We start from the raw sequence: 14,325 nt of genomic DNA on the forward strand, positions 1-14,325 counted from the left end.
CCCCCTCTGGCTCCGCCCCCAGTCATTCTCCTTGCCGCTCTGAACAAGTAGCATCTACCACGGGGATGGCGAGGAGTTTGTGGTGTTAGTTGTAGTTTTTTATTCTTCTATCAAGAGTTTGTTATTTTAAAATAGTGCTGGCTTGTACTATTTACTCTATAACAGAAAAGTGATGAAGATTTCTGTTTAAGAGGGCTATGATTTTAGCAGACAGTAACTAAAATCCATTACTGTTATCACGCAGGACTGTTGAAACAAGAGAACTTCAGTTGGGGGTAACAGTTTGCAGACTCATCTGCTTCAGGTATGACTGGTCTCCTAACAACACAGGCTAATGCTAGATGAGTCATATTTCCCCTCAGGGGAAAAGGTAAGCCATTTTTCTTTCACCTCAGCAAAAAAGATAACAGGCTTCCCCTTTTTGTTTTTTATGCTGGTAGACACTGTTAGGGGCAAAATCGATTGGTTTTTATTACAATATACCATTTGAAATATTTTATAAGCTCACATACACTGGGGAACGTTTTTTATTGATCTGGCTTGTTTTAGACACCTAAATCTAGTCAGGAAGGCCCCTTCACTCTAGTGTGCTGAGGGAGGAAGCCTCATTTTGGTGCTTCAGCTGCACAGTTGATTTACAAGGCAGTGCATGCAGATAGGGTCCTGTGGCTCAGAAAGTGACTCCAAAAGGCTTTTTTCTGTGAATGGTGACCCCTAAGGAAGGTAAAAAGCTGCAACAAGGCTGTAGCAGGGATTGTAGTGTATAAAAACGGTTAAATCCAACAATTAGCTCCGGTTTGCTTGTTTTAAGAGCTAGAGTCTCCATATTTGCTGTGCAATACTTTCTAAGCATTAAGACACTGGGGTCCAAATTTCAGAAAAATCGGATATTGCCTTCATAGTTTTTTGAACATTCAGAAATAAATGTGTCATTTTATTATTTAAAGAGACAGTAACGTTTTTGTTTAAAATCGTTTTTATTGCATTGTTTGCCTGCCTAAATCTGTTTAACATGTCTGTGCCATCAGATAACCTATGTTCTGTGTGTATAGAGACAAATGTGGTTCCCCCTTCGAGTGTTTGTGATAATTGCGCCATAGCGTCCAAACAAAATCAGGACAGCTCTGTTATTTTTCATAATGTTGCCCAAGATGATTTATCTAATGAAGGTAGTGGGGATAGCTCTACATCCTCTCCTTCTGTGTCTACACCAGCTTTGCCCGCGCAGGCGACACCTAGCGCGCCAGTGCTTATTTCTATGCAACAATTATCAGTAGTAGTGGATAATTCTATAGCAAATCTTTTATCCAAACTGCCAGCTTTTCAGAGAAAGCGTGATTGTTCAGTTTTAAATACAGATAAAAAGGATGAACAATCACATGCTGACGATGCCTTATCTATTTTACCCTCGCATCAATTGGAATTGGCTGTAAGGGAAGGGCTATCTGAGGGTGAAATTTCAGATTCAGGAAAAATTTCTCAACAGGCAGAACCTGATCTAGTGGCATTTAAGTTTAAACTAGAACATCTCCGCGCTTTGCTTAAGGAGGTATTAGCTACTCTGGATGACTGTGATTCCATGGTAGTACCAGAGAAGTTGTGCAAATTGGACAAATTTTTGAGGTCCCAGTGCACGACGACGCTTTTCCAATACCTAAGAGGGTAGCGAACATAGTGGAAAAGGAGTGGGAGAAGCCAGGTGTACCCTTTGCCCCACCTCCTATATTTAAGAAAATGTTTCCCATAGTAGACCCTAGAAGGGACGCATGGCAAACGGTCCCGAAGGTTGAGGGAGCTGTTTCAACACTAGCGAAGCGCACAACTATTCCTATAGAGGACAGCTGCGCTTTCAAAGATCCTATGGATAAAAAATTGGAAGGATTGCTTAAAAAGATTTTTGTTCAGCAAGGGTTCATCCTTCAACCAGCTACGTGTGTTATTACTGTCACTTCAGCGGCGTCCTTTTGGTTCGAAGAACTAGAAAGGTCGCTCCAGAAAGAGACTTCCTATGAAGAAGTCATGGACAGAATTCACGCATTAAAGTTAGCTAATTCCTTTATATTGGATGCCGCCTTTCAAATAACGAAATTGGCGGCGAAAAACTCAGGTTTTGCTATAGTAGCGCGGAGGGCGCTTTGGCTAAAATCCTGGTCGGCAGATGTGTCGTCCAAGACTAAGTTACTGAATATTCCTTTCAAGGGTAAGACCCTTTTTGGGCCGGAATTGAAGGAAATTATTTCAGACATCACTGGGGGTAAGGGCCATGCCCTCCCACAGGATAGGCCTTTTAAGGCTAAGAACAAGTCTAATTTTCGTTCCTTTCTCAATTTCAGGAACGGACCGGCTAATAACTCCACTGCCGCTAGACAAGAAGGTAACGCGGCCCAGCCCAAACCCGCTTGGAAGCCCATGCAAGGCTGGAACAAGGGTAAACAAACCAAGAAACCTGCTGCTTGCTACCAAGACAGCATGAAGGGGTAGCCCCCGATCCGGGACCGAATCTGGTAGGGGGCAGACTATCTCTCTTCGCTCAGGCTTCGGCAAGAGATGTTCTGGATCCCTGGGCACTAGAGATAGTTTCCAAGGGATACCTGTTAGAATTCAAGGGACTGCCTCCAAAGGGAAGGTTCCACCTGTCTCGCTTATCTTCAGACAAGATAAAGAAACAGGCATTCTTACATTGTGTAAGAGACCTATCAAAGATGGGAGTGATAAACCCAGTCCCCTCCGGGGGAACAAGGTCTAGGTTTTTACTCAAACCTGTTTGTGGTTCCCAAAAAAGAGGGAACTTTCAGGCCATTTCTGGATTTAAAGATATTAAAAAAGTTCCTCAGAGTTCCATCCTTCAAGATGGAAACCATTCGGACAATCTTACCGACAATCCAGCAGGGTCAATTTTTGACTACCGTGGATCTAAAAGATGCGTATCTGCATATCCCAATCCACAAATCTCATCATCAGTTCCTGAGGTTCGCCTTTCTGGACAAACATTACCAGTTTGTGGCTCTTCCATTCGGTTTAGCCACCGCTCCCAGAATTTTCACAAAGGTGCTAGGGTCCCTTCTAGCGGTCCTAAGGCCGAGGGGCATCGCTGTAGCACCTTATCTAGACGACATCCTAATCCAAGCGTCGTCCCTTTCCAAAGCGAGGGCTCATACAGACATTGTGTTGGCCTTTCTCAGATCTCACGGGTGGAAGGTGAACATAGAAAAAAGTTCACTGTCACCATCCACAAGGGTTCCTTTTCTGGGAACAATAATAGATTCTGTGGAAATGAAGATCTTTCTCACAGAAGTCAGAAAGGCAAAGCTTCTAAAAGCTTGTCGAGTTCTTCATTCTATTCCTCAACCCTCCATAGCTCAATGCATGGAAGTAATAGGACTAATGGTCGCAGCAATGGATGTGGTTCCTTTTGCTCGAATTCATCTAAGACCATTACAGCTATGCATGCTCAATCAGTGGAATGGGGACTATACAGACTTGTCTCCCCAAATTCAAGTAGATCAGGTAACCAGGGACTCACTTCTCTGGTGGTTGACCCAGGATCACCTGTCTCAGGGAATGAGTTTCCGCAGACTGGAGTGGGTCATCGTCACGACCGACGCCAGCCTCTTGGGGTGGGGCGCTGTCTGGGACTCCCTGAAAGCTCAGGGCCTATGGTCGCGGGAAGAGTCGCTTCTCCCGATAAACATTTTGGAACTAAGAGCTATATTCAATGCGCTCCTGGCTTGGCCTCAGCTAGCGGAAGCCAGGTTCATAAGATTTCAGTCGGACAACATAACGACTGTTGCGTACATCAATCATCAGGGGGGGAACAAAGAGTTCCCTAGCGATGAAGAAAGTAACCAAGATAATCCAATGGGCAGAGAATCACTCCTGCCATCTATCTGCTATTCACATCCCAGGAGTAGACAACTGGGAGGCGGACTATTTGAGTCGTCAGACTTTCCATCCGGGGGAGTGGGAACTCCATCCGGAGGTCTTTGCTCAGTTAACCCAATTATGGGGCATTCCAGACATGGATCTAATGGCGTCCCGTCAGAACTTCAAGATACCTTGCTACGGGTCCAGATCCAGGGATCCCAAGGCGACTCTAGTGGATGCATTAGTGGCGCCTTGGTCGTTCAACCTAGCATATGTGTTTCCACCGTTTCCTCTCCTTCCCAGGCTCATAGCCAGGATCAAACAGGAGAAGGCCTCTGTGATTCTGATAGCTCCTGCGTGGCCACGCAGGACTTGGTATGCAGACCTGGTGAATATGTCATCGGCTCCACCATGGAAGCTACCTTTGAGACAGGATCTTCTAGTACAAGGTCCATTCGAACATCCAAATCTAGTTTCTCTGCAGCTGACTGCTTGGAAATTTAACGCTTGATTTTATCCAAGCGTGGGTTTTCAAATTCTGTGATAGATACTCTGGTCCAAGCAAGAAAACCTGTGACTAGAAAGATTTACCATAAAATATGGAAAAGATATATCTGTTGGTGTGAATCCAAAGGATTCTCCTGGAGTAAGATTAAAATTCCAAAGATTCTCTCCTTTCTCCAAGAAGGTTTGAATAAAGGGTTGTCAGCTAGTTCTCTAAAAGGACAGATTTCTGCATTATCTGTCTTGTTGCACAAATGACTGGCAGCTTTGCCAGATGTACAAGCTTTTGTTCAGGCTTTGGTTAGAATCAAGCCTGTTTACAGACCCATGACTCCTCCTTGGAGTCTAAATTTAGTTCTTTCAGTTCTTCAAGGGGTTCCGTTTGAACCTTTACATTCCATAGATATTAAATTATTATCTTGGAAAGTTCTGTTTTTGGTTGCTATTTCTTCTGCTAGAAGAGTTTCTGAATTATCTGCTTTGCAGTGTAATCCACCATATCTGGTTTTTCATTCAGATAAGGTTGTTTTGCGTACTAAGCCTGGTTTTCTTCCAAAAGTTGTTTCCAACAAGAACATCAACCAGGAAATAGTTGTTCCTTCTTTGTGTCCGAATCCAGTTTCAAAGAAGGAACGTTTATTACACAATTTAGATGTTGTTCGTGCTTTAAAGTTCTATTTAGAAGCAACAAAAGATTTTAGACAAACCTCATCTTTGTTTTGTCGTTTACTCTGGTAAGAGGAGAGGTCAAAAAGCTACTGCTACCTCTCTCTTTCTGGCTGAAAAGCATTATCCGCTTGGCTTATGAGACTGCCGGACGGCAGCCTCCTGACCGTATCACAGCTCACTCTACTAGGGCTGTGGCTTCCACATGGGCCTACAAGAACGAGGCTTCTGTTGACCAGATATGTAAGGCAGCAACTTGGTCTTCTCTGCACACTTTTGCCAAATTCTACAAATTTGATACTTTTGCTTCTTCGGAGGCTATTTTTGGGAGAAAGGTTTTGCAAGCCGTGGTGCCTTCCGTTTAGGTAACCTGATTTGCTCCCTCCCTTCATCCGTGTCCTAAAGCTTTGGTATTGGTTCCCACAAGTAATGGATGACGCCGTGGACCGGACACACCAATGTTGGAGAAAACAGAATTTATGCTTACCTGATAAATTACTTTCTCCAACGGTGTGTCCGGTCCACGGCCCGCCCTGGTTTTTTAATCAGGTTGAAAATTTTTTCTTTATACACTACAGTCACCACGGCACCCTATAGTTTCTCCTTTTTCTCCTAACCGTCGGTCGAATGACTGGGGGGGCGGAGCCAGAGGGGGAGCTATATGGACAGCTCTTGCTGTGTGCTCTCCTTGCCTTTCCCTGTGGGGGAGAATATTTCCCACAAGTAATGGATGACGCCGTGGACCGGACACACCGTTGGAGAAAGTAATTTATCAGGTAAGCATAAATTCTGTTTTTAGCGCTTTTCTGCGCAGCTAAAATTACAGACAGAGACACTCAGCTTCCTTCTGCATGATACAGGACATCTCTGAAGGGCTCAAAAGGCTTCAAAACTCGTGTTTGAGGAGGGTAACAACCACAGTAGACCTGTGGCAGTTGTTGTGACTGTTTAAAAACGTTTTTGTCATTTATTATTCCGTTTTTGGTATTAAGGGGTTAATCATCCATTTGCAAGTGGGTGCAATGCTCTGCTAACTTGTTACATACACTGTAAAAATTTCGTTAGTGTAACTGCCTTTTTTCACTGTTATTTCAAATTTTGCCAAAATGTGTTTCTCTTAAAGGCACAGTAGTTTTTTATATTGCTTGTTAACTTGGTTTAAAGTGTTTTCCAAGCTTGCTAGTCTCATTGCTAGTCTGTACAAACATGTCTGACACAGAGGAAACTACTTGTTCATTATGTTTAAAAGCCATGGTGGAGCCCCATAGGAGAATGTGTACTAAATGTATTGATTTCACCTTAAACTGTAAAGATCAGTCTTTTTATCTATAAAAGAATTGTCACCAGAGGGGTCTGTCGAGGGGGAAGTTATGCCGACTAACTCTCCCCACGTGTCGGACCCTTCGCCTCCCGCTCGAGGGACACACGCTAATATGGCACCAAGTACATCAGGGATGCCCATAGCGATTACTTTGCAGGACATGGCTGCAATCATGAATAATACCCTGTCACAGGTATTAGCCAGATTGCCTGAATTGAGAGGCAAGCGCGATAGCTCTGGGGTTAGACGAGATACAGAGCGCGTAGATGCTGTAAGAGCCATGTCTGATACTGCGTCACAATATGCAGAATCTGAGGACGGAGAGCTTCAGTCTGTGGGTGACGTCTCTGACTCGGGGAGACCTGATTCAGAGATTTCTAATTTTAAATTTAAGCTTGAGAACCTCCGTGTATTGCTTGGGGAGGTATTGGCTGCTTTGAATGACTGTGACACAATTGCAGTGCCAGAGAAATTGTGTAGGCTGGATAAATACTATGCAGTGCCGGTGAGTACTGATGTTTTTCCAATACCTAAAAGGCTTACAGAAATTATTAGTAAGGAGTGGGATAGACCCGGTGTGCCCTTTTCCCCACCTCCTATATTTAGAAAAATGTTTCCAATAGATGCCACTACACGGGACTTATGGCAGACAGTCCCTAAGGTGGAGGGAGCAGTTTCTACTTTAGCAAAGCCTACCACTATCCCGGTTGAGGACAGTTGTGCTTTTTCAGATCCAATGGATAAAAAAATTAGAGGGTTACCTTAAGAAAATGTTTATTCAACAAGGTTTTATTTTACAGCCCCTTGCATGCATTGCGCCTGTCACTGCTGCGGCGGCGTTCTGGTTTGAGGCCCTGGAAGAGGCCATCCATACAGCTCCATTGACTGAAATTATTGACAAGCTTAGAACACTTAAGCTAGCTAACTCATTTGTTTCTGATGCCATTGTTCATTTGACTAAACTAACGGCTAAGAATTCCGGATTCGCCATCCAGGTGCGCAGGGCGCTACGGCTTAAATCCTGGTCAGCTGACGTGACTTCAAAGTCTAAATTACTCAACATTCCTTTCAAGGGGCAGACCTTATTCGGGCCTGGTTTGAAAGAAATTATTGCTGACATTACTGGAGGTAAGGGTCATACCCTTCCTCAGGACAGGGCCAAATCAAGGGCCAAACAGTCTAATTTTCGTGCCTTTCGAAACTTCAAGGCAGGTGCAGGATCAGCTCCCTCTACTTCAAAACAAGAGGGAACTTTTGCTCAATCTAAGCAGGCCTGGAAACCTACCCAGTCCTGGAACAAGGGCAAGCAGGCCAGAAAGCCTGCTGCTGCCTCCAAGACAGCATGAAGGAGCGGCCCCCTATCCGACAATGGATCTAGTAGGGGGCAGACTCTCTCTCTTCGCCCAGGCGTGGGCAAGAGATGTTCAGGATCCCTGGGCGTTGGAGATCATATCTCAGGGATATCTTCTGGACTTCAAAGCTTCTCCCCCACAAGGGAGATTTCACCTTTCAAGATTATCTGCAAACCAGATAAAGAAAGAGGCATTCCTAAGCTGCGTGCAAGACCTCCTTGTAATGGGAGTGATCCATCCAGTTCCGCGGACGGAACAAGGACAGGGGTTTTATTCAAATCTGTTTGTGGTGCCCAAAAAAGAGGGAACCTTCAGACCAATTTTGGATTTAAAGATCCTAAACAAATTCCTCAGAGTTCCGTCATTCAAGATGGAAACTATTCGAACCATTTTACCCATGATCCAAGAGGGTCAGTACATGACCACAGTGGACTTAAAGGATGCCTACCTTCACATTCCGATTCACAAGAATCATCATCGGTTCCTGAGGTTTGCCTTTCTAGACAGGCATTACCAGTTTGTAGCTCTTCCATTCGGGTTGGCTACAGCCCCAAGAATTTTTACAAAGGTTCTGGGCTCACTTCTGGCGGTTCTAAGACCGCAAGGCATAGCGGTGGCTCCTTACCTAGACGACATCCTGATACAGGCGTCAAGCTTTCAAATTGCCAAATCTCATACAGAGATAGTTCTGGCATTTCTGAGGTCGCATGGGTGGAAGGTGAACGAAGAAAAGAGTTCTATCTCCTCTCACAAGGGTTTCCTTCCTAGGGACTCTGATAGATTCTATAGAAATGAAAATTTACCTGACGGAGTCCAGGTTATCAAAACTTCTAAATGCTTGCCATGTTCTTCACTCCATTCCGCGCCCCACGGTGGCTCAGTGCATGGAAGTAATCGGCTTAATGGTAGCGGCGATGGACATAGTGCCATTTGCGCGCCTGCATCTCAGACCACTGCAATTATGCATGCTCAGTCAGTGGAATGGGGATTACACAGATTTGTCCCCTCTACTAAATCTGGATCAGGAAACCAGAGATTCTCTTCTCTGGTGGTTATCTCGGGTCCATCTGTCCAAAGGTATGACCTTTCGCAGGCCAGATTGGACCATTGTAACAGACGCCAGCCTTCTAGGTTGGGGTGCAGTCTGGAACTCCCTGAAGGCTCAGGGTTCATGGACTCAGGAGGAGAAACTCCTCCCAATAAATATTCTGGAGTTAAGAGCAATATTCAATGCTCTTCTAGCTTGGCCTCAGTTAGCAACACTGAGGTTCATCAGATTTCAGTCGGACAACATCACGACTGTGGCTTACATCAACCATCAAGGGGGGACCAGGAGTTCCCTAACCATGTCAGAAGTCTCCAAGATAATTCGCTGGGCAGAGACTCACTCTTGCCACCTGTCAGCGATCCATATCCCAGGGGTAGAGAACTGGGAGGCGGATTTTCTAAGTCGTCAGACTTTTCATCCGGGAGAGTGGGAACTCCATCCAGAGGTGTTTGCTCAATTGGTTCTCCGTTGGGGCAAACCAGAACTGGATCTCATGGCGTCTCGCCAGAACGCCAAGCTTCCTTGTTACGGATCCGGGTCCAGGGACCCAGGAGCGGCACTGATAGATGCTCTAGCAGCGCCTTGGTTCTTCAACCTGGCTTATGTGTTTCCACCGTTTCCTCTGCTCCCTCGTCTGATTGCCAAAATCAAACAGGAGAGAGCATCGGTGATATTGATAGCGCCTGCGTGGCCACGCAGGACCTGGTATGCAGACCTAGTGGACATGTCATCCTTTCCACCATGGACTCTGCCTCTGAGACAAGACCTTCTAATACAAGGTCCTTTCAATCATCCGAATCTTTCTCTGAGACTGACTGCATGGAGATTGAACGCTTGATTCTATCAAAGCGTGGCTTCTCCGAGTCAGTAATTGATACCTTAATACAGGCACGAAAGCCTGTCACCAGGAAAATTTACCACAAGATATGGCGTAAATATCTTCATTGGTGTGAATCCAAGAATTACTCATGGAGTAGGGTTAGGATTCCTAGAATATTGTCCTTCCTCCAAGAGGGTTTGGACAAAGGATTATCAGCTAGTTCTTTAAAGGGACAGATTTCTACTCTGTCTATTCTTTTACACAAGCGTCTGGCAGAAGTTCCAGACGTTCAGGCTTTAGTTAGAATTAAGCCTGTGTTTAAACCTGTTGCTCCCCCATGGAGCTTAAACTTGTTTCTTAAAGTTCTTCAAGGGGTTCCGTTTGAACCCCTTCATTCTATTGATATCAAACTTCTATCATGGAAAGTTATTTTTCTGATGGCTATTTCCTCGGCTCGAAGAGTCTCGGAGTTATCTGCCTTACATTGTGATTCTCCTTATCTGATCTTTCATTCAGATAAAGTAGTTCTGCGTACAAAACCTGGGTTTTTATCTAAGGTGGTTTCTAACAAGAACATCAATCAAGAGATTGTTGTTCCATCATTATGCCCTAATCCTTCTTCAAAGAAGGAACGTCTTTTGCATAATCTAGACGTAGTCCGTGCATTGAAGTTTTACTTGCAGGCTACTAAAGATTTTCGTCAAACATCTAACCTGTTTGTTGTTTACTCTGGACAGAGGAGAGGTCAAAAGGCCTCGGCAACCTCTCTTTCCTTTTGGCTTCGGAGTATAATCAGTTTAGCTTATGAGACTGCTGGACAGCAGCCCCCTGAAAGAATTACAGCTCATTCTACTAGAGCTGTGGCTTCCACCTGGGCCTTTAAAAATGAGGCCTCTGTTGAACAGATTTGCAAGGCTGCGACTTGGTCTTCGCTTCATACCTTTTCAAAATTTTACAAATTTGATACTTTTGCTTCTTCGGAGGCTGTTTTTGGGAGAAAGGTTCTTCAGGCAGTGGTTCCTGCCTTGTCCCTCCCATCATCCGTGTACTTTAGCTTTGGTATTGGTATCCCACAAGTAATGGATGATCCGTGGACTGGATACACTTAACAAGAGAAACATAATTTATGCTTACCTGATAAATTTATTTCTCTTGTAGTGTATCCAGTCCACGGCCCGCCCTGTCCTTTTTAAGGCAGGTCTAAATTTTAATTAAACTTCAGTCACCACTGCACCCTATGGTTTCTCCTTTCTTGGCTTGTTTCGGTCGAATGACTGGATATGGCAGTGAGGGGAGGAGTTATATAGCAGCTCTGCTGTGGGTGATCCTCTTGCAACTTCCTGTTGGGAAGGAGAATATCCCACAAGTAATGGATGATCTGTGGACTGGATACACTACAAGAGAAATAAATTTATCAGGTAAGCATAAATTATGTTTTTTCTTATTAAACACACTGCTGAAATATGAGCTGTAGAAATCGCTAAAGATATGCCTGCAATTCTAACAATAAGAACAAACCTTTTAATTTTAACAAGGTATTTACCATATCTCCTCTAATGGAATCTGGTGTTATAAGGAAAAGAAAATACATTTCCATAAGAAATAAGCAGTCACTTACAGACCACTCTGCGTATAATCTCAAATAATTATAATCTCAAATAAGATCTCAGAAAAGGCCACTTTGGGTTCATGATAAATGTTTTAGTGAATAACTTAGCCTTTTATATTGGCATTTGAAATAGGTGATTTAGCCTGTTGTATCCCTACCTATACCGAAAGTTTCTATACCTAGGTATAGGCTATTGAGAAGCTATGTAAACACAGCCAGCAGAAGAAATTGCACTCCCAGGGGGAGGTGGAAGAGATAAAGCTCTAAAATGTTCGTTTTCAATTGTTCTTTCTAAGTATTGTACAGAGATGGAGATAAGGGAAACATTTGAGTGACAAGATAACGAGATCTGATCGTACTGCAAGCTTAGCCTATTATGTTGAGCTTTTGTTTCAAAGAGCAAATCCAGTTATTTAATTTGCAAAAAGAAACATATATGAGCAATTTATCATACATTTTTACATGCTGCAGCTGGTATAATAAATCGCTGGGAACACATTTAGGGGAAAACTATTTTACAGTGCTCTGTCCCTTTTAACAATAAAAAGAAAGGGGGGGGGGGGAGTACTATCCTGTGGGTCTAGTGAGTCAAAATAAAAGAAGGGCCCCATTATAAGTGACCTATGGGGAGAACTAAAATTAGGAGATGAGTGTTGCAGACTATTCAGTCCTTCATTAAATCTAAAGTACACAGTCGATATATTCACAACCATAAATGTGCTGAAGGGTATGACAAACTAGCAACTACCTACACAGCAATGATAAATTATGCCTCACAATCCCGACCACTGACAGGAGCCCTAGCAGTCTAGAGGGAGGATTCTACTGGATTATCATTAAGTGGTAAACTGGCTCTAACGCTGCTTGAAAGTGGCAAGTTATGACAACATATTTGTAGTCTCAGAGAGCAAAGAAGTGCTGATAATCTAAATTCACGAACTCCCTAGAAGTCTCATTTATAAACATTACAATGAGAATTCTTTAGATTCTTACAGTACACGGTGATGCACCTCATATGGTTTTCTTTCACAAACACCTAGGAAATCAAAAAGCTAAAGTCTGTCGAAATTATAGGAGTTACATGGCAGAGTGGAAAGAGGATATGCTCAAATTTAGCCTATCCCCAATTATAACTCATTCAAGTAAAGTATACATGTGTTGTACGACTTCTAGTACAAATTCAACAAAATAGACTACACAGTGACCCAAAATGTCCCCAAATTAAGATACAGGAACAGATACGGGTAAGAGGATCGTAGGTATTCCAGCAAGTCGTACCACCTGCAGCCCCTAGTCTCTCCTGCAGCAAGTCCTGTACAAGATTAAGGGAGCCATAATTATCCAAAACAGGATCACTCGTGAAAGTAGTTTGCTTTCTCCTTTCTAGCATCTCTCTCTGTACCTTCCATTAAACTTAAAGAAACTCCACTTTGGGGGTCCTTCCTCTATTAAGAAAGGCGTTCTAACTGGCAGTATTGCCACTACCATGTTTGCCTGTACATCTGAGATGGTTGTCCAGTGGTAAATCATACTCTCAAAGGCACTGTTTAGCCTCAAATTTAGATCCCGAAAATGGCGCTGGATAAATTGTATTATCCCCATGCCCCGTTCAAAGAAGAAAGCTAAATTTTATAGTGTGGCCAATAAAACCAGCAATATTGTGTAGGTAAGTAGAAACAGCAGTCCTACAGCAACTGTACTACCGGGTTACTGCAGGGGGGTGCCAAATTCTCATGGGTAGGCTGCTGCCTAAGGCCTCATCAGCCCAAAAATCCGAAGCACAGCAATCTTGGAATCTATTGAATCTGCAAACTGTAGCAATTATGTTTTTTTCATTCTTGGATGTTGCAAATTTTGAGTGATAATCAGCATATTATCAGGATCCTGCACAGCCACTGCCAAGATACGCCCCCCTCTCAGCTTGTGGAAAGTTGAAAGAAAAAACAAACATTTGCACAATCCCCCGAGCCCTTCTTTCTGAATGACAAAGGCAATTAGACTGTTTTTAAAAGAAAGCTCTAAAAGTTCTCACATACAATTACCAACTAAGTAACTTTCACCCAGCAATGATAAAAATGACTTATAATGCCATATATTATTTTTGGAAATTATTTTGTCTGAAAAATCCACAACGCTCGTGCACAAAAAAGCTGCTTTTGATTTTTATTATTTTTTAAAATATATTTAAAAAAAACGAACTCAATTTTGTTTTGTTTTTAAACTAGAATATCAAATTTTGCATTTTTGCTAATGGTATGTGATTAAATCCTGGGGGGAGGGGGAGTACTTTTTAGTTTTTGGTTGTTGTGTGTTTAAATAAACAAAAAAAAAAACTTTTCACTACTCGTTTTTATTTTATAATATTTACCTGACACATTTGCCCTTTTTGTTTTCTACCTCAGATGTGAACTCTCGGTCAACCCGTGTCCTATTTCTTCTTGTGGTCCCTGGGCACCTTGTTTTTCTGTATACCATTAGCGCTATGCAAGGGGGGCACACTACACTGACAATAATCTTCATCGTTTTCTATATGACTACTGCATTGCTCCAAGTAAGTATAACCCTAAATGACCTCTAATCAGGTGCAACAGAAAAACTCTAAACCCATACACTAAGGTACCATAGGGCCCACACGTCATATACAGACACAGAAACCACACAGTAGCAATAAAGCTAGTGCACAATTCCTAATTTTTAGTGGGTGTCTACAAGGCCCCATTTTACAAAAAACAGTTAAAGGGACATGAAATTAGCACTGCGGAATATCTTGGCTCTCTAAAAATACATGATGATGAAACCCCAAAAAAATATTTCTTAAGATACAGAATACAATTTTTTTTTGTTTGTTTTTTTTTGTTTCCATTTTACTTCTATTATTATAGGGACAGTCTACACCAGCATTTTTATTGTTTTAAAAGATAATTCCTTTATTACATATTCCATGGTTTTTGCATAACCAACAGTTATATTAATACAGTTTTTACCTCTGGTTACCTTGTATCTAAGCCTCTGCAAACTGCCCCCTTATTTAAGTTCTTTTGACAGACTTGCATTTTAGCCAATCATTGCTGACTCCTAGGTAACTCCACGTGCGTGAGCACGTTATCTATACGACACACAGGAACTAAGATCCTCTTGTGG

General features: G+C 42.9%; 1 protein-coding gene across 2 annotated transcripts in view; it reads left to right on the top strand.

Annotated features, from left to right (window-relative positions):
* Window positions 1-14,325, top strand: part of SLC41A1 (solute carrier family 41 member 1) — a 70,598-nt gene that overhangs the window by 47,071 nt on the left and 9,202 nt on the right. For both annotated transcript variants that reach the window (XM_053706606.1, XM_053706605.1), the window contains exon 10: window positions 13,582-13,735. In XM_053706606.1, coding sequence (XP_053562581.1) covers window positions 13,582-13,735 — 154 coding nt within the window. The remainder of the gene's footprint in view (window positions 1-13,581; window positions 13,736-14,325) is intronic.

The sequence above is a fragment of the Bombina bombina genome, chromosome 3 (genome assembly GCF_027579735.1).
Source record: "Bombina bombina isolate aBomBom1 chromosome 3, aBomBom1.pri, whole genome shotgun sequence".
Taxonomy (NCBI): Eukaryota; Metazoa; Chordata; class Amphibia; order Anura; family Bombinatoridae; genus Bombina; species Bombina bombina.